This window comes from Bubalus bubalis, chromosome 9, assembly GCF_019923935.1.
Source record: "Bubalus bubalis isolate 160015118507 breed Murrah chromosome 9, NDDB_SH_1, whole genome shotgun sequence".
NCBI classification, from domain to species: domain Eukaryota; kingdom Metazoa; phylum Chordata; class Mammalia; order Artiodactyla; family Bovidae; genus Bubalus; species Bubalus bubalis.
Window position 1 is genome coordinate 44,982,379 of NC_059165.1, and position 24,668 is coordinate 45,007,046.

The following is a 24,668-nucleotide window of genomic DNA, read 5'->3' on the forward strand; positions in this document are numbered from 1 at the left end:
ACATACAAACAGAAGGATGTACAGTGTGATGAATAATCATAAAACAAATGTTCCTGTAACTGCCATCCACATCACTGAGATGGAGAGGGAGGAAGAGAGGAGGAGGAGGAAGGGGAGTGGGCGGGAGGGAAGGAGGGAAAGAAGACAGATTCCCACAATGGGTTCTCTCTCAAAAACACTCCTTTTACCTCTTGATAATCACTGTCCTGAGGCAGCAGTCTTCACTTCGTTTTACTTTATACTTTGCTCTCTTATGTATTCATCACCTATCTTTTCTGCATATTTCTAAGCTTTTAATGGTTTCATTTTTTCATCCTTATTTATAATCCATTTGGAATTAATCTTATCAGATAACGTGAGGAATTAATTTCCCACAAAAGATTTAATTATTTCAGCACCGTTTATAGCATAACACTTGCTTCTTGAACCAGTTTTTTAAAGTCAGATCTCTCGAGATATAATTCATACTCTTATGATATAGTGTTATGAATTTTGACAAACGCGTGTAGTCACAACAATCAACACACATAGATGGAGTAGTTCCATCATCCCCAAAAGTTTGCTTGTGCCCATTTGTAGTCAATCCCCCATTCCCCACCTGCCAGCCCCTGGCAACCCTGATCTGTTTTCTCTGTTCATGTGGTTTTTGCCTTTTCCTGAATGTCAATGAAATATACAAGGTATAGCCTTTTGAGTTTGGCTTTTTCACTTACTGTAGTGCTTTTGAGATTCGTCCACGCCGTTGCTTGTATCAGCAGTTCGTCCATCTTACTGATGAAAAGTATTCCACTATAGGGACACACCACAATTCATAGATTCTATCTTCCACCATTAAGTATGATGGTAGCCATAGGGTTTTTGTAGATGTCTATTATCAGACTGAGAAAGTTGTAGTTTGCTGAGTTTTTATCATAAATGGATGTTCAATGTTATCAAATGCTTTTCACGCAGTTATTAAGGAACACATTTTGGTCTGTCTGAACGAGTAACAGACTGCCCTGTCCAGGGAAAAAAGCAGGGTCTTGAGCCCCCTGTCCACTGATCACTTTGAACCCTGTGGGCAACTTGAGTTTCCTGCCCTACCCCCAGCAGCATAGAGCTTTTGATCCCTAAGGGAGGAAAATCCAGGGAAGCCAATGGCATTTTGTGTCCCCAACATCCACCAACTGCCTCCCTCTGTCTGGACTTCAGATGTGGGTTCAAAAGGGCCAGTCTCCTGCCCTCCCCCAATACTTCTGGTGAGCAGCTGCTGGAAGTCTGTGGAGGACAGTCTAGCTGAGATGAACTCCTCTGCTACCTCAGCTACCCCAGATTTACAGCTCATCCACATGTGGATTTTAAGCTACAATTTAGCTTATCTCATCTCCCCACGTGGACAGTGGCTAAGTTTCTGCTCCCCAAGCTCTGTGGGAGTGGAGACAGTTGTGAAGCCCATCTCTCTTCGGAGGGGCTTGTCTTTCTTCTGAATGTGGCTGGGCCTCCCAACCTCATCTTTCTCATGAGCTCAGGCAAAGTAATGATCTTGTAGTTTATGTCATTTTCTCATTATTAGGACAGAAGAGATGTGCTTATTAGCAGCTTCCTATATTTTAAGCAGAGGCGTAAGAACATTTCAATTCCACCTTCATCCTAAACCAAATGTATACACTTAAGTCTGTTTAGGGGCCTATTTTTATTCTTACACAAGAACCATGCTGCTCTGATAATAAATCTTTCAGTGTAAGCCACCTCCCAATCTTCTAAAAATTTCTCAGCCTTTTATTAAGCTTCTCAGGTGACCTTAGGATTATACTGTCTAGATAAAAAAAGAATACTTTTGACATTTTTATTAGAATTGAAATGGCTGAATTACTGAGTTATGCCACCCAAGAATATAGCATGCCCTGCCATTTAAGTCTTCATGTGTCCCAGGAAAGCTTTATAGTTTTGTTTATATGGGTCCTGCATAGCTTTCATGTCAAGTTTATTCCTAGATATTTTCTATTTTAGTCTCTATTTTAATGGCTTTTTAAAATTATATATTCTGATTGCTAACTTAAAGCATAAGTGTTGACTTATACTGATTTTGCAATCAACTGACTTACTGAACTCTCCTTACTTCTAATAATTTTTCAGTTGATTTTCTTGGTTTCCCAGGGAGGCAGTTACATGCAAGTAATAATTCATCTCTTCCTTTCCAAAGATTCTTCTCTTATTTCATTTTGTCTTACGGCTTTTGACTAAACTTTTGGGAAATATTAAATAACCATGAATAGTCGGCACACTTGACTTGTCCCCAGCTTTGGTGGGAAACTCCAGTGTTATCATTAAGTATGATGATACTTGAGGCAGATACAACAAATTCATTTAGTCAATAGCTACTCAAATTTCCTTTCAGCCAGTATTTGAAAAAGAAAAGAACCTGACATTCAGAAGCTGGCTAGGCACTTGACACGGTTATTCTCCTGTTGAACAGAAACCATCTTTCAGAATACCAACTCAGACAAGGTCATTCTGGGAACATGATTAAATGAAAAACAAGCATACAACATAATTTCATCTAAGCATAGACAAAAACAAGGTCGTGGTACTATCCACAAAATACCAAACACCTTTTCTTTGCTAAAATAAGTGACTGTTAATTCTTATCAATTATTTACACCTATTTCCTCACCCAAGTTTGCCCTCCCTATATGTAAAATTTATTGAGATAATCAATCATAGAATTTCCCCCACCCACACTGTCTGATGACATCGAATTCAGAGCAAACCCTAGCAAGTCAACCAACCAAAGCCCAAATCCTATAAAATCACTCCACCAAAGCCCAAATCCTAACATCCTCTTGCTGAGGATTCCCCATGGTCGCCATGGTGTGTGTTCTTCCTTGCTGCAAAAAGTAATAAACCCAACTTGTTCAACTCTGTGTTCATGGTGGTCTCTGGCTACAGAACACTGACATGTTTTAAGAGGCCAGAAAATTAGAAAGTACTTTTCTAGACTACTTTATAGCTAAGGTTCAGTCTTACGACACTTCTGCCAGTCACTGATACCCACTCCTGATTCAGCAAATGAAGAAAGTACCTGCAGACCAGGGGAAAACATATTATATAGTCTGGGGCTCACTTAGAAATTCTTTGAGCTAGCTAAGATCCTTAATAATTCCCTTCTGCTTAGTCTAACAAGATGTTGAAATGGGACACCTGCTGCCCTAGTGTGGTGTCTTACACTGAGGCACTACTGTGATAGGTATCGAGTTGCCAAAATGATTGTGAGAGCATCACTTCTAACTTCCAATTATTACTCAAGTTCATTTTTGATCAATTCTAATCCAGAACCATACAAATAGTATATATAGTGTGTGTATATATATATACTATACATACATATATATGTATAGAATATATATATACACACATATATATTGTTGTATATATACTAGTGTGTGTATATATATATATACTATATACACATATATATATACAGTATATATATACTATATACACATACACATATATATACTATGACCAACCTAGATAGCATATTCAAAAGCAGAGACATTACTTTGCCAACAAAAGTCCGTCTAATCAAGGCTATGGTTTTTCCAGTGGTCATGTATGGATGTGAGAGTTGGACTGTGAAGAAAGCTGAGCGCCGAAGAATTGATGCTTTTGAACTCTGGTGTTGCAGAAGACTCGAGAGACCCTTGGACTGCAAGATCCAACCAGTCCATTCTGAAGGAGATCAGCCCTGGGATATCTTTGGAAGGAATGATGCTAAAGCTGAAACTCCCAATACTTTGGCCACCTCATGCGAAGAGTTGACTCATTGGAAAAGACTCTGATGCTGGGAGGGATTGGGGGCAGGAGGAGAAGGGGACGACAGAGGATGAGATGGCTGGATGGCATCACTGACTCGATGGACGTGAGTCTGAGTGAACTCCAGGAGTTGGTGATGGACAGGGAGGTCTGGCGTGCTGCGATTCATGGAGTTGCAGAGAGTCAGACACAACTGAGCGACTGAACTGAACTGATATATATACTATATATATATATATACTATATATATAGTATATATACATATATGCATATAGTATATATACATATCTATATAGTATATACCATATACATATATAGTATATGCATATATGTATGTGCATATAGTATTTACATATAATATATGCACATATATGCATATATGTGTATATACTATATATACATATATGCATATAGTATATATACATATCTGTACATATATAGTATACATACATATATGCATATATATAGTATATATATATGCACACGTACATACACACATATATCCCTATACACACATATACTTTTTCATATTCTTTTCCCTGTGATTACAGGATATTAAATAGTTTCCTGTGCTATACAGTAGGACTCCATTGTTCACCTATTTTATATATAGTATTTTCTATCTGCTAATCCCAAACTCCTAATTTATCCCTCCCCCAAGCCCTTTTCCCTTTGGTAACCGTAAGTTTTGTTTTCTATGTCTGTGCGTCTGTTTTGTTAAATCATTTGTGTTGCATTTTAGATTTCACATATAAGTGATATCATGGTATCTGTCTCTTTCTGGCTCACTTGATAATGTGAAAGACAGTATGATAATCTCTAGGTTTATCCATATTGCTGCAAATGGAGTTATTTTTTATGACTGAGTAGTATTCCAGTGTATGTGTACCACATCTTCTTTTTCCATTCATTTATCAATGGACATTTAGGTCGCTTTCCTGTCTTGTCTATTTGTATCATTTGTATTTCTTCATTAAACCTATAAAATCTGTCCATAACCATTTTTCCCTCAAAGAATTAAGGACTGTTTTATTATCAAGGAGATTATGCTTAAACCTTCTTAAAAAGAACAAATTTCTGATTTTAGGGCAGTATGATTTTAAAAAGTGGTGTATATGATTCTTACTTGAGAGAATGTGAGGACTTCTTTGTAAATCAAAATTAAAATTGCAGAATCAATTTAGAGTCTACAACTATAGAATTTAAAATTTGTAGAATCAATTTTACCAATCGTTAGAGACATTTGAAAAGACTGGTATTCTCCTTAGAGTACAAAGTTTGAAATATTTATTAGAGCTACTACTATGTAGCCAACTACCTCAAATTTCAGTGGCTTAATAAGAACTTACTGATTTCTTCATGAGTCTATTAAGTCAGTTTGTGCTGGTTTACCTATTCTCACCCGTCATCAGCGTTTGCTGCATCAGCAGCTATGAGGATGCTGGCTAGGCTTTCTCATGTTTTGTGGTTGGCTGGCTGTAAGCTGGGGCCCACATCTCTCTTCCACATGGTCTCTCATCCTTGAGCACGTCAGCCTGGGCTTGTTTACATAGAGAAGCAGAGATCCAAGAAAGAATAAGGAAGCAAACAGAGACAAGGCTGAAAACCTGCAAGCTGTCACTTCTGCCACATGCTATTAGAAAGTCAGCCCAAAGTCAAGAGGTCAGAAAAGACTCCACTTTGCAATAAGAAGAACTGCAAAGTCACACTGTAAAGAGCATGAATATAGGAAAAGAGTCAAGAACTATGGCCAGATAGATAAAATGAACTTAAATCATTTAAATCAGATTTTCTTATGCTGGGGTCCACTATGGAAACTTGAAACTTTAAGATGAGCTTCAGGAAGTTTAGAAATGGCTTCAAATTGACTGCAGAATGTGTTCCTCCCAATGTGCATTAAACAACCCTTTTAGGTTCATTTATGCTTTTTCCTTAAATTCCACTTCATTTGATATTAATATTGCCATCCCTTACTTTCCACAGTAAAATTTTTATGAGTCTCCTTGGGCCGTTAAGTGAAAATAACTATTCATTCAGTCCTTACTGGATAAACATAAAAAAACATTTTACTTGAGTGCACAAGTATGATTCACTTACCAATATTTTCTCTTCAATCCAATGAATTTGTGGTTCTATAACAGATACATCCTAAGCTGTATACTAATGTAACTCACAATAGGCCAGTTTGCTTAAGACTAAAGGCTAAAACCTATCTCATACAGAGACTGGACCCTAGATAGTTACATCAGACAATGGCTGAGAAGAGCCACTTCTATTCCTAGAAGTGTTAATAATGTCATCTATGTAATTTTGTCCTGCTTTAGAATCTTTCTGGAAGCTCACCCACTCCAAAACCTTTCCTGTTTTAAATCCACACATGTGAGTGAGCTCTTCTTAATCAACTAAAATTGTTACTACCACCTCTGCATTAAAATGAAATCCATGGAAAAAATCCAATCATTTTCATCACTTGTGGAGAAACACATCCATTTTATTTTGCAATGTTCGCAGTATACTCACTTCACATGTCCTTCCCCTCAGGGTTAGCTGCAGCCTCATTCAGTTTGATAACTCGTAGTCAGCTCCAGAGACAGTATACTCCGCTCTGCATCACACATCCTATATACTTCTCAACTTCTGGGAGGATGAAGTGGTCCTAACGTTCATACAGTTGAAAACAGAACCCAAATTGGTATGACAACATAACCTTTTATTGATCTGTATGACATTTTTCACTTTTACCTTTTCCCCCTCACCGTATCTCTTTAAAATTAATTTCCCCAAAACCCAAAGGCAGTTTTCCAAGGTGCCCTGATGTCTACTCCCAAAGCTCCATTTCTCTACTCTTGTAACACTCAGCACAGTGAACACTTGTAATTACTGAATTACTCCTCCTTTCCCAGTAGAGTGTGAGCTCCACGAGCAGGGGTTGATTCCTTTTTCACTACCTGTATCCTCAGCACCAGGCATATAATGGTTGCCCAATAAATTGAGCTGAAGAAAACAAAAGCTTACCTTAAAAAAAAAAAGCTATCATATGACAGCCAGGGTAATGGCTACCTTTGGGGAAGAGAGCTGGGCAGTGACAGGGCAGGGGCATGAAGGAGAGCCAGGGTTGTTACCATGTTCTATTTCTTCACCTGCTTACCTGGGTACGCTCATCACTTGATCATTTATTCAGCTAAACTTGTGATCGGTGCAATTCCTGAATGTGCTGTTGTTGCTGCTGTTTAGTCACTCAGTCATGTGTGACTCTGTGACCCCAAGGACTGTAGCTCGTCAGGCTCCTCTGTCCACAAGATTTGCCAGGCAAGAATACTGGAGTGGGTTGCCATTTCCTTCTCCAGAGGATCTTCACGACCCAGGGATCAAACCTACGTCTCCTGCTTGGCAGATGGATTCTTTACCACTGAGTCACCCACAAAGCCCTCCTGAATGCGTTGTACACTAACAAAAAAAAATGTAAATCTATCATAATTCTCTGGGGAAAAAACAGAAATTACAAGCATTTAGATATTGTTAAAGAGAAGAAATCAGTTTCTGAACCATGTAAAGTTAATTTCAGCATGGAAACTAACCAGATGTACTTAGCAACAGTCATAATGGGAAAGTTTCATTGAGATAATGTATACACCATGTTTAAAACAGTACCCAGTACTGAAGGTTAGCAATTGGTACACTTTAACATACCAGAAGCAGTTCCAAATGAAGGCTGAATCTTAGATTACAAGCAAACATTCTTCATTAGACTCCAAGATGTTTTGTTCTTACCTATTTCAAAACACTTTTAACAGCCTGATGAAGCAGCATCCTCATTTATGCAATTTATAGTTACGGAGTCCACAATACCACCTGGTGTGTTTCAGTCACACCCAAGGAAGTAAAAACTCTTGAGACTAAAACTCATAGAGCATCTGCCCCAAGAGAAAACCTGGAGACCCTCTGGTCCAGGGATTCTTAGCCACACATCACTGGGGCATTCGTTACCAGTATAAACCCCCTGGTCCCCCACATCAAACCCTGACTCACTAAGTTGGACAGTGAGGCCCAGGGATTTGGATCTTTTAACAAGCCCTTCAAGTGATTCTAAAGGTGTTCTCCAGACAACTCTGAGCCTCTTATCTTCTAGGTAAATTAAATGGAGGCCAAGCATGGAGGAAACCTACCCAGAGTCTTCCTTCTGGTTAGTGATTATGCCAAGACTAGAACAAAGGTTGCCTTCCACCAGTCCAGTGTTATTTCCATGCTTCTATGCTATAGTATCTTAGGACCCAGAATGAATCTGCCCTACACCTCATTGACTTATTCACTGAGCCCTCTGCCTTTTTTACCCATACATTAGGTTAACTGCAGAGGCCTGGAAATATTCCTGTATATTCATTAGGTATGCATAAATAGATACTGAAACCTAGAGTTTAAATCATAGTCCAATATTTACAAACTGTGTAACCCAGGGATAGTTATTTGTAAAATATAGCACAGAGGATGTCAAATAATGAGGTCCCAATAAATAGTAGCTATTATTAATGCCATCTTAAAACATGGCACTGAAGCTACATTCTTCATTTAACTCAAAGTGCAGTCCCTGAAAACAGAATCATCTGGAAGTGCTTATTTAAAACAGATTTTTAGTGAATCAGAATATCTGGGGGAGAGGGGTGGAAAGGGACCCAGAAGTCTGCATTAATAAGCACCCCAGGTTCTTCCTCTGCATATAAACATTAGAGAAACACTGGACTAGGGCCGTGGACAGAGTGCATCTTGTCTAACAAGAACCAGGCAGTGCTGAATACTCTTAACAATTTCTGCTAACAAGAGGGAAGTGAGTGCCATCTACTGCCTTGTTTTAGAATGCAAGGCTGAGATTGGTTCTTCTAATTGAATTCACTCTGAAAAATCAATCCTAAACAAGATAGCCAAGCAACAGAAAGCACTGATGGAAGGAGACATAAAAAGTTATTATTTAAGGAAAATAATCTTTGTAAGTTAAATGATTTTTGGAGTTTTAGATTAATATATCTAATAAATTCCTATAATTTCAAGTTTCAGCAAAACAGTAAAGGATAATATAAACCCTCACCCACTAGTCAATGCCAACAGTGAAAGGAAAAACTGAACCACAGAACGCTCTAAAATACTGCGCTGAAACAACATGCAGGCATGCTCCCCTCCACCACCTCCCTCAGTCTCAAGAGGAAAATCAAGTGAAATAATAAAGACGAGCTTTCTTATCCTATAACTTTCTACTCAAGTCCGTTATCAAAACTACCACCTGCAGGGCACTAGCTACAAAGCTAACATTCCTTTCAAAGAGTACTCAAAAAAGCCTTCTGAATTATATAGTCTGTCACTATGTTTAAAGCTGATTTCCCCTTCCTAGTTGCAAATACATAAACTATAACCAGAGGCTCTCAAGAAATGGACAGAGATTTATAAATATTTATATAAAACCAGCAGTGGTACTTCATATTTCAATAATTCAATAACGATTCATAGAAAGCATTTGTCTTTAATTTTTGTTGGTTTTAAGAAATAAATGGTAAAATATATACACCATGGAGTCTGAATAGTCCCATCACAGAGTGTGAATGATGGTCCGGTTGCGAAGCTCCTGGATATACTCTTTAGCGTGGGTGACTGCTGTCTTTGGTGCCTCAGGTGGAGGTGGAGGGCCTTCCACCAACTTCACAAAATAATGGCAAAAAACCTTCTCCATAATCCCAAAGCGACCTCTGCCGTGGTATCGGATGCGTTTCAGGTATTGGCCTCGCCCTGAGGTGGACTCAGCTAGACAGGGAAGAAAAAGAGAATTACACAAAATAACCATAACTGTATCTGCAAGATTACAGCTTGATTGGCTGAGCAATTTCTGTCTTCTCAGCTAGATTCTAAGATTACATGCTCAGGGCTAGAGCAGGCTTATCTAAAGTATCTCCTGAGTTCTTCCTTATAAGATCAGGCTCCATTTCAGGTCCTGGAGAAGTTAAGAGTAAACAAGACCAGCAAGGGCCCTGGCTCCATACAGTGGACACTCTAGAGGAGAATGACAGAAAACAAACACCATCATTTTAGTTAGTGACAAGCGCTATGAATAAAATAAAAACAGTGATGTAACAGAGACTGAGAGGGTGTTGTGCGGGCAACTTCAGACTGGGTGGTGTCAAGAGGCATCCTTGAGGAAGACACATCTGATACAAGACCAGAATGAATCATTCATGCAAATACCTAAGGGCAACGTGTTCCAGGCTGAGGAAAGAACACGCGCAAAGCCACAAAGGCAAGAACATCCTTGGCTTGTTTCAGGACCAGAACCTGCTAAAGCACAGTAAGCAAGGCCAAGAGTGATACAAATAAGGGGAAGAGATCAGAGATGAAGACAAGATTACACATAGCCCTGGAGGTTGTGGGAAGAACATTCTGATTTTATTCTAATTGTATGAGAAGCCTCTGGAACCAATGGTTCCCAAATGCTATCCTCAGGCTACTACATCAAACAAACCTAGGGAACACATTTAAAATGCTGATGCTGATATTCTAATTTATATTTGGAGTGGGCCTTGGAAATTATATCCTGAGCAAACAACATCCCCCAATCCAGGCAACTCTGATTCACAGTCAGGTTTAGGAACTCCTGCATCACATCTATCCCCTCATCTCCCTGTCCCTATTCTACATGTCAAGGTTTGACCTTGTAAAATCTGAAGAAATCTTTTAAATAGTACAAGAAGCAATCTATTCACCTGTTCACCCATGGTAAATCATAGTAACTACCTTCTGAATTTAGTCTTACATTTTTAGTTAATTTAATAAGCCTTTTAAAAAGGCAAAATCTACAGCATACGTAGCAAATTAATTCACTTTCATACTCACCACTTTTATTCTTACTGTGACAGAACTTTATATTACAGAGACCATGTCAAAGTACATGCTCCACAACCCTCTGACCACAAACCTCTCATGAAGTGATTTCAGCAGAACCATCCTAGCTTTACCAAAGAGAAAGCTAAGGATGAAAGTGACTAAGAAAACTGCCTAGGGTTTCAGTGAGATAAGTGAGAGTTAACTCCCTATTTATCAAATTCATCTACTGGGCACTAAAGAAATGAATTTAAGAATTTCCAAAGATAGGGGTAGGGGGCAGGTGGGAGAAATGGATGAAGTGAGTCAAAAGGTACAAACTTTCAGTTATAAAATAAGCAAGCCATGGGGATGTAATGTACAGCATGGTGACTGTAGTCAATAATACCCGTATTGCATATTTGAAAGTTGAGAAGAGATATTACAAGATCTCATCACAAGGAAAAAACCTTGTAACAATGTATGATGACAGATGCTATCCAGATTTGTTATGGTGACCACTTTTCAACACTGAATCATCCAGCTGTATACCTGAAACGAACGTAATGTTGCATGTCAATTATACTTCAATAAAAAATTTTTTTTAGTTTTTCCGAACAAAAACCAGTATTACACAAATCACTTTATAATATAAAGTATTTCCAGGTGCTCTGAATCCACTTGTCAGGAGGAATCCTAAATATAAAACCAGTGACACTGGGAAGAGTGTAGAAACTTCTGAAAAGATTTTACAAACATGATGGCTACTTTTATCCAAAACTCCTACTCTATCCAATTGGAGCATCAATTTCCAAATGCTCTGAGAATAAGGACTACTACACTCCAGGGAAAGAAGTATCAAAATTAGCTAACTGTGCAACACTACATAATCTATCAAAACACAATGATCAGTGCTATCAGGGTCTATGCTAACTACCATTTTCTTTCCATTTCTCCCAAAATACCTAAGAGCAAACACTCAGAACCTACGAAATGCCAGCTATGGTTTCCTCTTTAGGCCATAAAATAACACTTGCCTAACCTTCATGCATATAATGCCATCACTTTTTAATGTCAAAACAAAAACATTAATTCTTCTGAAACACCACACCCTGGAATGGGATACACAACACAACCACTCAGAACTGAATGAAATCAGGGCTTACAGTATAGATTCCAAATTGGTTTAGGGTCTCCCCTCCTCCAGTCTCTCCTCCACTAATTATGTATGTTGAGTTTCAAACTGCTTTAGTACAGAACTACTTCAATTAAAATGAAACAGGATGTAGACGCCCACTTTAATAGCAATCTGTTCTAAATGAAACTTTGAATTTCTATTTGTTGAGTGAGTGAACAGCACAGTTTCAGCAGATCTAACTGTGCCGTTCACTCACTCAACAAACAGAAATTTCAAGTTTCTGCTGAGTGTGAAGCCAGGCTTCCCTGCCCATCACCAAATCCCAGAGCTTGCTCAAACTCATGTCCATTGAGTCAGTGATCCCATCCAACCATCTCATCCTGTGTCATTCCCATTTCTTCCTGCCTTCAATTTTTCCCAGCATCAGGGTCTTTACCAATGAGTCAGTTCTTCACATCAGGTGGCCAAAGTATTGGGAGTTTCAGCTTCAGCATCAGACCTTCCAATGAACACCCAGGACTGATTTCCTTTAGGATGGACTGGTTGGATCTCCTTGCAGTCCAAGGGACTCTCAAGAGTCTTCTCCAATACCACAGTTCAAAAGCATCAATTCTTCAGCACTCAGCTTTCTTTATAGTTCAACTCTCACATCCATACATGACTACGGGAAAAACCATAGCTTTGACTAGATGGGCCTTTGTTGGCAAAGTAATGTCTCTGTTTTTTAATATGCTGTCTAGGTTGGTCATAGCTTTTCTTCCAAGGAGCAAGCATCTTTGAATTTCATGGCTGCAGTCACCATCTGCAGTGATTTTAGAGCCCAAAAATATAAAGTCTGTCACTGTTTCCATTGTTACCCCATCTATTTTCCATGAAGAGACATCTCTGCTAAATTTGCTCAAATTCTAAACTAAATTTAATTGTTTCCCAAGTACACACAGTACTAATATGTACGGTTTTGGTCCATGGGGTTTTGTGACCCCAAGGACTGTAGCCCACCAGACTCCTCTGTTCATGGAATTCTCCAAGCAAGAATACTGGAGTAGGCTGCCATTTCCTTCTTCAGAGGGGATCTTCCCAACCCAGGGATCACACCCAGGTATCCGGAATTGCAGGCAGAACCATACAGACTGAGCCAACAGGGAAGTAGGCATTCCAATATTTTTTGAATGAAAGAGAAAACGGTAAGATATCTCAAAAGAAGAAACGACCTTCAAAGATATTGCCCAGCAGGTACCATGTATTGAAAATACTCTCAATATTTCTGATTACTTGTATTTAGGTTAATGCGAATATTACTTCAGAAATCCTCCCCACTTTCCCCTTCATCAGTCTTAGCCCAGAAGACTCAAAGTCAGACGTTCACTTTCCCTGAAGTGAACTACTTTAAGATGCTATGAACCATGGAGCAGTGACATTTTATTAGTCCATGTCCACTTGTTAAGGCCCATCACTGTGTCATTAGTCATCATTACAAGTTTGAAAAGGAAATGAACTTCCAAAGTCTGTGGTCATGCAACACCAGGTATGAGCTTTAGACTGATGACAAGCATTTGAAGGAATTACCACATAATGAGAACATATGCTACCAAAAAAGTACATCCCTTATAATGTCTGAACTTACTTATTTCAGGGGACTGAAAGAGCTTTTGCTGAGCCAAACCAGCAGTCAACAAGTAACTAGGCTTTCAAACTCTAAAAGAAGTCTATGGAATGAAATATCTAGGCCTTCTCAAAGACTATAAGATCAATCAGTTTCCCACATTTTATGGATAAGAATGAATAGACTTTACCCAAGCCTCTCCCTTGGGGTTTCAGTCTGTGGTGAGGCCTGGGAATCTGTGTTTTTAATAAGAGAAGTGAAAGTCACTCAGTTGTGTCTGACTCTAGAACCTCAGACAATTCATATCAGGGAAGTTTAGCAAATACAGGGATAAATTGCCTGATGTGTTGTGGTCAGATACTTCATCTTCCTGGGGGTACTCATCTCCTTTTCCTTCATAACAGAATTAGGCAACAAAACACTTAGCAAATGAGTTTTTAAAATCATAAGACAAATCCAGACTTACTAGCCCTACTTTAGAAAAGAGATTTTGACCCAGAACTAGATGAAAAGAAGGTACAGGAGGAGCAGAGGTTTCTCAGCAGAAACGTGCCTAGGAAGACCAGTACATTAAAGGACCATTCACAGTTAAGCTTATTTCTGCTTAAAGGTAATACTGGATTTTGCTCCTTCATTTGGAAAGACAGGATTAAGCTCTTCACCCTCTTGCTATATATACTAACTACTGAAATGGATTTAAACACAAATTCCATTTCACTTGCATCTGAATTACATTATGAAATGCTGCTGATCAGCTAAGAAGCCAATATTTTTATGAAATTGAATAAAATTAATTAAATGTCATTTGATATTCAGTCATGGAGCAGGAAAGGTCACCAAGAGGTTTTAAGCAAATGGTCTTGCCCTTCATCCATTTCATCTCTTCCAGTGATTCTGGGTCCTTCCAGCATTACTTATTCATGCTTCTCCCAGAAGAAAATGCTTATGATTAACTACTGTGGCCTGCATCTTCTGAGTTGCCATTTTGATTTCCCTCTAACTCTATGCATGTATCAGAATATAATTAATTTTACAAGATTCAGCTTTAAAATAAGATGTTTCAATTGAAAACCATAATTCATTTGAATTTCAGAAGTAGCTGTAGCTGCCAGCATCAATTTCAGGTGAGGTGAGGTAAGATATTAACCAGAATAAACATCTCCAGTAGGGCAGAGGTTATGTGACAAAGTGGAATTTAGATGATCTTTTAAAATGCTAATTGCTGAAAAACTATAAGGTACAGCTAACTTCCACTATAATGATTCAGCCTTTTCCCCTCTGTGTGGAGAGCAGCAGTTCCCATATCTTGAATTTGAAATATCTTTAGTAAAATAGTCCTTCTTATACGTAGGTTTGGTAGACTGAGAAAATCTTGCTTTGACATCAACATCTCTGGTGAAAAAAACTCCTGAAGTCAGGAGTAACTGCTGCATTAACTCCAACCTATGTTCCATTTTATTGGGGTGGGGTGGGGAAGAGCTTTGCAATAAACACTGATCTCTTCCTAGAAAAAGATCAGTATGAAGGTATGCTACCAAAAAATCCTTTACATTTGTACAGTACACCATGCCTTCCAAAACATTTTCACTTACATTAAATAGATGTGAGACAAGCCTACAAAACCAGAGCTAATGCTTTAGGATGTTAAGAACAAAGAGGAACCAACACATCTGGGTCACTAAGTCTTCAAAGGTCCCCTGGCTTTTATAATTCAACAGATGATTTTCCATTCTGGTACTAGGAGGGCTAACTTACAGGATACCTCTATGGATGAGGCACCTGGCATGGCACATTATCAATAAAGACTTTCTAAGTCCACTGTGATCCTTTATATATCTCTTTGGCGTTGACAAAGAATTCATTTTTTAAAAAATCAGCTACATTCTTATTATGAGTAAAGGACCACTCTACGTATCATCTTGATATCCATTATTTAATAACTATCAGCAACAGACTTCATGATCTCAGTCTCAGAGAACAAGTAAAAATAAAGCAGTTAGGACCATTACAACAGACTTAACATTAGCATGCTGAAGACTGAAAAATAAACTATTACCAGCAATTTCCAATGGTAAACATAGTCCAAAGTATTTAGATATCAAAGACTGTTATTAGATAAAGAACCTGGCATCACTACTGGAAGATATTTTCCAAAGCTAAGAATATTAAAGACCTTACCTATATATAAATTGGATCTGAATTCCACATTGTGGTCTCTTACTGCCATATCTTGTGCTTCTAAGAGAACCTTAAACAAGGAAAAGAAAGGCATTCATATGGCTGACCTCGAACTAAAACAGAATTAAATTTCTCATTTCTTGTTGTTATCTCTGTATGACTGCTAATCACACACTTTCCTATTATAGTCAATTTTAAAAAGAGAATATCAAATGCTAACAGTAGTAAAGAGAATGGATCCAGTGAGTTTCCTTCCTCAGACAAGAATTGCAAATGCAAAGAACACAGTCGATACTGCTAAGTTTTAAATGGAATGTGTAAGCTGTAAAGGAGGAGATAACAGCACTAGCAGCGGCATCCCTGGTAATGAGCATTATGTCTTTGAGTCACAGACTTTGTCAAGAAGTTCAAGAAGCTCAAGAGCTAAATCTTACTGAAAATTCTTAAACTTTGGATCCAAAATAACCATTAACAACATCAGACAAATAGAGAAAATCATACTTGAAAATTTCCTTTAAGAATTATTAAGTTTAGGGATTTCCCTAGTAGTCCAGTGGTTAAGACCCCAAGCTTTCAATGCAGGGGACTCGGGTTCAATCCCTGGTCAGGAAACTAAGATTCCCACATGCCAGATGGCACAGCCAAAAAATAAAAACAAAACAAACAAAAAAAGAATTATTAAATTTATACTCCATAAATATTTTGAATTAACTTTCTCCAGAACACATTTTTTAAAATAGGACAATAGTTGTCAGAAATAACAGAAAGCAGATCTTTTTGTCCTTTAAAGACGAAGAATGTAGTACAAAGCTGGGTACACAAGATACTTAGTAATTGCATTCTGAATGGAAGTAAATAAGAGGCATTACCAGAGAGCCTCTTAGAAGTCTGAATCCAACAATCTCAGCTGTTCTGACTTAAAAGATCTGACTTAATGTGAAAATTAATTGAAGTACAGAAAATAATGCTGATTTCCCCAGATGTCCTCAACTCAGCCTTCTGAACAAAACACTCATGTGCCTAGAATGAGTCAGCATAAATACCAACAGTATATTTGCACCAAGTGAATCAGCTGCATTTAGAGCTAGAGGGGTCTTTAGAGATCATCCAATTCAACCCCATCTAGTTTACAAATAAGAAAAAGGGAACTAGACAAGTGCCTTGCCCATAATCACAACAGAAATTGTCAGAGAAAAGATAAGACCAAGTCACCAGAGTTCCAGTCCAGTGCTTTTTCCACTCAATTAGTTATAAAATCCCAAGCTCTCAGTTGTGGAATTGACAAAAATTTTTCTAAAATAATGTATCAAGACCCAATAATTTAAAATAAGATGTATATAAATGACTTTGTGGTACAAATAAAAGCATCTCAGGAAAAAGAATACTTAAAGCATAGAACATCCTTAACGTATAAGAGCATCCCTAACGTATAAGAACATTAATAAAACTGAGTACCCTATATCTGTATAATATAAACTCTGCACTTAAATGAGGTAATTCTGGATTTAGGCAAAGCTTACTAACATCTGCAAGACAACTATGTGCTCTTTCCCCACCAATCTTAGTTCACCTCTTTAATTATCTGGGCTCCTTTTTTGTCACTGAATTCCAATTGAGCCAGAGCCTGGTCAATTGACATTCCTCGTATCTAGAATTAAAGGATAACAGACAAAGAGAAAATAAATAAATTGGTTTACAAAGTCAGCATTGCCACTTCAGTGAAAAGTAAAAGCCTTACATAATCCAAATAACTTCTAAAAATAGCTAACAAGTTACATGTTAATTAAATCTCAGTAAAATTAGGGAAAATCTTTTTCATTAAAAATAAAAATAGCTAATAAATGCAAAGGAGAAAAATACACGTTTGAGAAGGTACACCACCACTCTCTTTAAGTTAAAATCAAACTTAAAAATGTCAACCACTAACCTGGATTTTAATAGTTTTAATAATAATAAAAGAGAGCAGACATGACAAAGAAAGATCACAGGCTGGCAAGGACCCTAGTAGGCATAAAAGGCACCTCATTCTCCGACGGAATAAATGTATTATTATACATGTATTTGCTGCTTTTGCTTTCTCTCATATATAAATTTTATTTTCTGGGTAAAAAACTTAAAAGGCAACAGTTTTGAAACAGGTTGAATCAGCTTTTACAGATATGTAAGTTTGCTTCCTAGATTCTCTGTTCTTGATGCCTTTGTTCTAAATATCTATGAATCCAACATGATTGAGATTCTCAGGAGGTAAAAACTGAACAAAATCAGTTTTTGTTCAGAGATTTTGTTCAAATCTCTGAGCTATCATTTTTGGATTACCTACCAAATGTCTGAAAATGTAATTATATCCCCCACTTTTTGGAGAAAACAGGGCAAGTTTTTTGTTTTTTGGTTTTTTTCAAATACTAGGATAAAATTTGAACCTTCTTTCCCAAAGTATTATATGGTAATAGTCACTTTAGCTTACCAATTTCGCCAAATACCACATCTTGTCTTTGCTGTACTTGATTTGTCTTCGACAATGGTAGATTTCCTTACAAACAGGAAAAAAAAAATTAAACAAGCCTATCAAAATGACAGCTGCTGCTAAGTCACTTCAGTCGTGTCCGACTCTGTGCGACCCCATTGACGGCAGCCAACCAGGCTCCCCCGTCCCTGGGATTCTCCAGGCAAGAACACTGGAGTGGGTTGCCATTTCCTTCTCCAATGCATGAAAGTGAAAAGTGAAAGTGAAGTCACTCAGTCGTGTCCGACTCTTTGAGACCCCATGGACTGCAGCCTACCAGGCTCCTCCATCCATGGGATTTTCCAGGCAAGAGTACCAGAGTACCATTGCCTTCTCCGAAAATGACAATAATACACTATTAATAAAGTTTTTACTTTCTAATGCCTAGTGAAATGCTGCCATAAGAAATAAAAACAGTATCAAGAATATGGAGACTGTTTTTTCCCTATTAAGCTATATTTTTCCAAAGTCTCACTATGTTATAAAGATTATTAAGAGAAAAACAAACTGTAAAATGGCTAGTTTGTGACAATATTTGCAATGCTTCTATACACGCGAATAGTAAAAGACTTAAATGAAAGTATTTTAAAAACATTTAGCTGGCTAAAAGAACAAAGCATACAAAAAGAAAAAAAGTTTCTTGTTAGTGAGGAAAACAATGGAAAAACGGATAAAACAGCTATTTTTGTATGAAAACCAACACTGTGGGTGTCTGGTGAAGAGCATAGGTTCTAGAATCAAACTACCCAGGTTTGAATCCCCCCTCTACCATTTACCAACTACAGAACCCAAGGTCCTTCACCTGTTTCTGGTTAAGTTTCTTTTTTAAAATGAAGATAATGGTACCTAACATCTAAAACTATAATAAGGATTAAATAAACTAACCTATATGAAGTAAGTACTCTACAGTGCCTAGCACATGGTAAGATCTTAGTAAATATTAGGTTTTTATTATCTTCTATTTATAGAGGGTAGCTTTATCTCACTGAATTTTTTAATCAATCATCCATTATACAATTTATAGTTCATAAAGCATTTTTCAAGCCCTTTATTTCATATGATCTAACTCTATGAGTTGGGAGAGAAAACATTTTATAAATCTTTTACAAAATGAAAATCAGAGAAATCAAGTGACTTGTCCAAGATAGCAAAGCTTGTAAGAGACAAAGCTAGTGCCACCCAGGGAAGTATGTGAAGGGCCTATACAATGTCTGGCAGGTCTATCTTTAAAGTTCTCCTCATGACTCTAAAACCCACACTCTTTCTACTACTACACCACACTGCCACTTAAAAATCAGAAAAACGTTTTCAAGGCAAGTACAGCAGAGAAACCGCAGAACTTTTTAACATTCTGAGCCCTGCTAGAAGTTTACAAATGACTTAGAAACACCAGCTAGTCTCAAGTGGCGATCTTTCAATATGTGGCAGATTTCAATTCTGTTGCAGTAGAAGCTGACAGGCTGAAAAGTGTAGCAACAGTCTAATTACATTTTCAGCAATAATCTGTCCTGGGGAGCACAGGAGAGGAAAGAACTGTCATGACTGATAATATTAATCTGCAAAAATTAATACTCAACAAAACCTTTTATATAGAAAGCTTTCAACTCTTGGTTTCCCATGGTGAGATATTGTTAAACCTGAATTGTATATAATCATCTTCAAATATTAAAAAAAAAAAAAAAAAAAAGACACTGTAATCCTGGCAAAACACTGGGAAAAAAGGAATCAAGTGTTTAGCAGAAAAGGTGAAAGTTATTCAATCATCATCTTCTAAAACTAAAAAGCTCAACATTTACTCGAGGCAGGTGCACTGTCTAAGGGCACTTTCTAAAGGCAAACCAGATAAAGTCTCAGTAAATAAACCTACCATGGCAAATAGATACAGTGGCAAATTTGGAGGTCAGAAGGCCTGGTTAAATATCACGGCTATTAATTAACCTACACAGTAAAATTAGGTAAAGTTACATTAGAATATAATGCCCAAAACAGCTATTCAAATAAAAGTCTAAATTATGAAATGTCTAAACCAGTAACTTGTAAAGAAGTTTATTTTTAAATGCAAATAATGACACAAACAGCAACAAAAAATGTCACCTAATAAAAGTTTTAGAGTACAGAGGATCCACATTAATGACTCATAAGAATGACATATGATCAGTATGTCAATTAATCCACATATTAAAAACATGCCTCTTATAGAAGTGACTGTTCAAACAGTTTTGATACAGTCTCACTACTAAGTTATTTAACTTAGCTTTCTTCAAAAACACATAAAAAGTCAAGCTCAATTTAACAAGGTATGACTATTTTGTATGTATATGTATTTTTAAAAAGTCTTTAATTTCTGACTTACTTTACCAGGATGAAGTCACATGTAAGATACAGTGTCTACAGGAGCCTACACTGTTTGGATATTTGTACTAGCTAAATTAGGAAGACAGTCTTAAAAATAAAGGAGTGGTCTAAACTGGTGACATTCATTTTAAATTACTACTATAGGATTTATTCATTGCCCCATCTACTATTATTTAACTACATATTCCAAATGCTGAAGAACAGAATGAGATAGAATGGTAAATATTATCTGGCCCTCTTTTAAACAAGAGGTAATACTAACTTTCTAAATGTTTGCAGCTAGCAGACTGAAAAGTCTAAGGGACACTACAAATAATGACACAGTGTGTAAACTATGTGGCTAGGTGAGCAAATTATTCCCTGTTAATAAGCAAGGTATTTATAGTGAAAAAAGTGAAAGTCGCTCACTCTTGTCCGACTCTTTGCAACCCACTGGACTGTAGTCCACCAAGCTCCTCTCTCCAAGGAACTCTCCAGGCAAGAATACTGGAGTGGGTAGCCATTCCCTTCTCCAGGGGATCTCCCAGACCCAGGGATCAAACTCAGGTCTCCTGCATTGCAGGCAGCATTATAAACAGCATTAATAATTACGGATGTGAGAACTGGACCATAAAAAAGGCTGAGTGCCAAAGAATTGATGCTTTGAACTGTGGTGCTGGAGAAGACACTTGAGAGTCCCTTGGACTGCAAGGAGATCAAACCAGTCAATCCTAAAGGAAATCAACTCTGAATATTCATTGGAAGGACTGATGCTGAAGCTGAAGCTCCAATTCTTTGGCCACCTGATGCAAAGAGCTGACTGACTGCAAAAGACTCTGAGGCTAGGAAACATTTGAGGGCAAGAAGAGAAGGAGGAGAAGGAGGATGAGATGCCTGGATGACATCACGACTCAATAGACATGGATGTGAGCAAACTCTGTGACAGGGAAGCCTGGTGTGCTGCAGTCCATGGGGTCACAAAGAGTCGGATAATTTAGTCCTAACAGATATAACTGATACACCAAGATCAATTTACCAAATACTAAAATCAGAAAATGTTAGGGTATTTTCCAAAAGGATTACTTCCTCAAACAAAATTTGTGCAAAATAGAGAATTAAATTAGGTTTCTCCAAAGTGTCCATATAAAATCAAACCAAATGTCTTCATATAGGCACTTATATTATAGGAAGAGTATATATGATGCAAAAGTTACTCAAAATAGTTTCAGTAAATTATAATATATAACAAATTATCTCACTGACATTGTTCTTCATTTGCTAGAGTTAGGCATATGATCTACTATTAACTATTTGAATTTTGCTATTTAGGATATAGCCTGAAGAGTGTTTAACATACTAAAAGACTGGATACTTTTTGGTACTGGTAATACAAAATACAAAATTTTGCTTTTATATTCTGGACCTGGCAAATACTATTATGATTCCTTTATTTCCAATCAATATCCAAATCCAAAGAGCTCAAGCAAAGAAATAAAGAAAGCTCATTATACAGAAAATATTTTATTGATATTTGTGTATTTCCCTGGTGGCTCACTGGTAAAGAATCCACCTGCCAATGCAGGAGACATTGGCCCAGGAGGACCCCGAATGCCTGGGGGCAACTAAGCCCGTAAGCCACAACTACTGAGTCTATGCTCTAGAGCCCATGCGGTCCAGGGCCTGTGCCACAACAAAACAAGCCACCGCAAAGAGAAGCCTGTGCCAAACTAGACAAAAGGCCATGCAGCAACAAAGACCCAGCACAGACATAAATAAATAAATATCAGTCAATAGCTTAAGCCATTCTTGCCAACCTCACATGTTCCATTAAAAAGCCTCTTGGGAGTCAAAAATCAGTCATGTCACAAGCTATTAGCTCAGTTACAGAGTTAAGGTGCCTATTTAGGAGGTTAAGAATTAGTCACTCAGTTGTGTCCAACTCTTTGTGACCCCATGAAGCATATAGCCTGTCAGCTCTGTCCATGGAACTCTCCAGGCAAGAATACTGGAGTGGGTTGCCATTCCCTTCTCCAGAGGATCTTCCCTAACCCAGGGATTCAACCCCCAGTTCTCCTGCATTGCAGGCAGATTCTTTACCATTTGAGCCACCAGGGAAGCCCATCCAGGAAGTTAAGCCAAAACAAATAAATAAGAAACAAAACCAATCTTTTTAACTACGAAAAAGATAAACCTAGAACATTTTCTGTATCAATGAAAAAATCAAGAAAATTGCTGTAATTTTTTTCTTAATATGGAATACTAAATCACTGCTAGCTACACAAGAGTAAGAGTGCTTTATCAAAATGAAGAGATCAGTTATACCCACAAACTTACAGCTGGTCTCCGAGGTTCTCCAGGCAGTTGTGGAGGATAAACAATTTTATTCTTCTTCTCCCATTTTCGAGATATTTCAAGAGAAGCACTTGTGTGGATATGTGATTGAGGTAAAATGCTGTGAGATGAAAAAAGCCTGTAAAGCAAGAGACACTTAGAATCTTCTCCACATCTATTTTCTGAACATCAGCTCCATTTTGATGGAAACTATTTAAGGATAACAAGTGGGAACATTCTGGACATATTTGTTAACAGAGAGCGCTATTACATAAAATACCACAAAGAGCTTGTAGTGTACTGAATGCTAGGAAGAGTGAAAAGTCAGTAACTCACATTAAGTCAAATAGTAAACATATTATAATGCCCAAGATATCTTATCCTTACTGACCAATAAACACTTATTTTTTTAGGGACTTTCTCATCATATATATATATATATATGATATACAACATTATGTAAGTTTCAGGTGTACAAGATAATGAGTCACAATTTTTAAAGGTTACACTCCATTTAGTTATTATAAAATTTTGGCTATATTCCCTGTTGCACAATATACCCTTGTAGCTTACTGATTTTATACATAGTAGCTTGTACTTAACCTCCTACCCCTGTTTTGCCTCCCCCTTTTCCCTCTTCCCACTGGTAACCATCAGTTTTCTACATCTGTGAGTTTCTTCTTTGTTATATTCACTAGTTTGTTTTACATTTTAGATTCAACATATGTTATACAATATTTGTCTTTCTCAGTCTCACTTATTTCATTAAAGATAATTTAACTGAAGTTCATCTACATTGTAGCAAATGGCAAAATTTCATTCCTTTTTATGGTGGCCAGTGACTACTGATTTGCTACTGTAAGTCATCTCAGTCCTAAAACGGATTTAAAGACACACCAGATCCCTGACATGATCTGAAGAATTCCTCAACTTTGTTGAATAATCAAGACAAATAACATCATTTTGTAATCCCTAAGAAACTAATGCATAAAGGTGCATTTATATGCCTCCTGATGTAAAAAGACACCACCCACCATCTATGAAGTAGTCTTTCTGTCAAAAACAAACCTGAATTAATCTTGACTCAATACAGAAAAGACAGAGACGGAGACACCTGTTAAACAACACGAAGGGGATACGCTCAACAAAATCCGAGCTGTACTGAAGTCTGTGACACCAACAGCGCACTTTCTTCAACAAACAAATCACAAGGAGAGTTTTTAAACAGGAGCTGAATAAAGAACCTACATACAGATTATGAGAACTAAGAGAAATGTTAACGAGTGGACTTCTTAAGTTTGATTCAATGTATTTAAACTAAAAAAGGACAAAACAAACGAAAAAAACCAATTCGTCCATTTTCCCCACCCGTCAACCCAAGAGGTTGCAGTCTCCTGCAACTATCAATCTGTTCTCTGTATCTATTCTGTATCTATGAACCTAGTTTTATTTTTGTTTTGTTTTTTAGATTCCACATACAAGAGAAATCAAATGTATTACTCTTTCTTTGTCTGACTTATTTCACTTATCACACTACCCTCCAGGTCGTCCCTGTCACAAATGACAAAACTTCATTCTTTTTTACAGCTGATTAATACCTCTGTGTGTGTCTTTATGTATTTATATATATCACAATCTCTTTACCTATTCATCCACTGATGGACACGGAGGTTGTTCCATACCCTGGCTACTGTAATGCAGCAATGGATAAGAGTGTGTATACATCTTTTCAAAGCAGTGCTTTTGTTTTCTTCAAAAGTAGAATTGCTAGATCACATGGTAGTTCATTTTTAATTTTTTGAGGAATCTCCATACTGTTTTCCACGGTGGCTCCACCAAGTTACATTCCCACCAAAAGTGCACAAGGCTTCCCTTTTCTGCAGATCCCTGCCAACACTTCATAGTCTGTATTTTTTTGATGACAGCCATTCTAACAAGTGTGAAGTAGT

At 37.5% G+C, this 24,668-nt stretch overlaps 1 protein-coding gene across 3 annotated transcripts in view; it reads right to left on the bottom strand.

Moving 5' to 3' along the window:
* Nucleotides 1-9,284: 9,284 nt before the first annotated feature.
* MRPL22 (mitochondrial ribosomal protein L22) overlaps nucleotides 9,285-24,668 on the bottom strand; it is a 34,964-nt gene continuing 19,580 nt past the window's right edge. The window contains exons 3-7 of one of the 3 annotated variants that reach the window (XM_044947419.2): nucleotides 22,723-22,840; nucleotides 18,016-18,081; nucleotides 17,122-17,199; nucleotides 15,552-15,621; nucleotides 9,285-9,582 (exon numbers count right to left, since the gene is read on the bottom strand). In XM_044947419.2, the coding sequence (XP_044803354.1) occupies nucleotides 9,371-9,582; nucleotides 15,552-15,621; nucleotides 17,122-17,199; nucleotides 18,016-18,081; nucleotides 22,723-22,840 (544 nt within the window). In that variant the 3' untranslated portion in view covers nucleotides 9,285-9,370. Of the gene's footprint in view, nucleotides 9,583-15,551; nucleotides 15,622-17,121; nucleotides 17,200-18,015; nucleotides 18,082-22,722; nucleotides 22,859-24,668 lie in introns of all 3 variants that reach the window. The other 2 variants (XM_044947421.2, XM_044947420.2) reach the window with 2 other exon arrangements.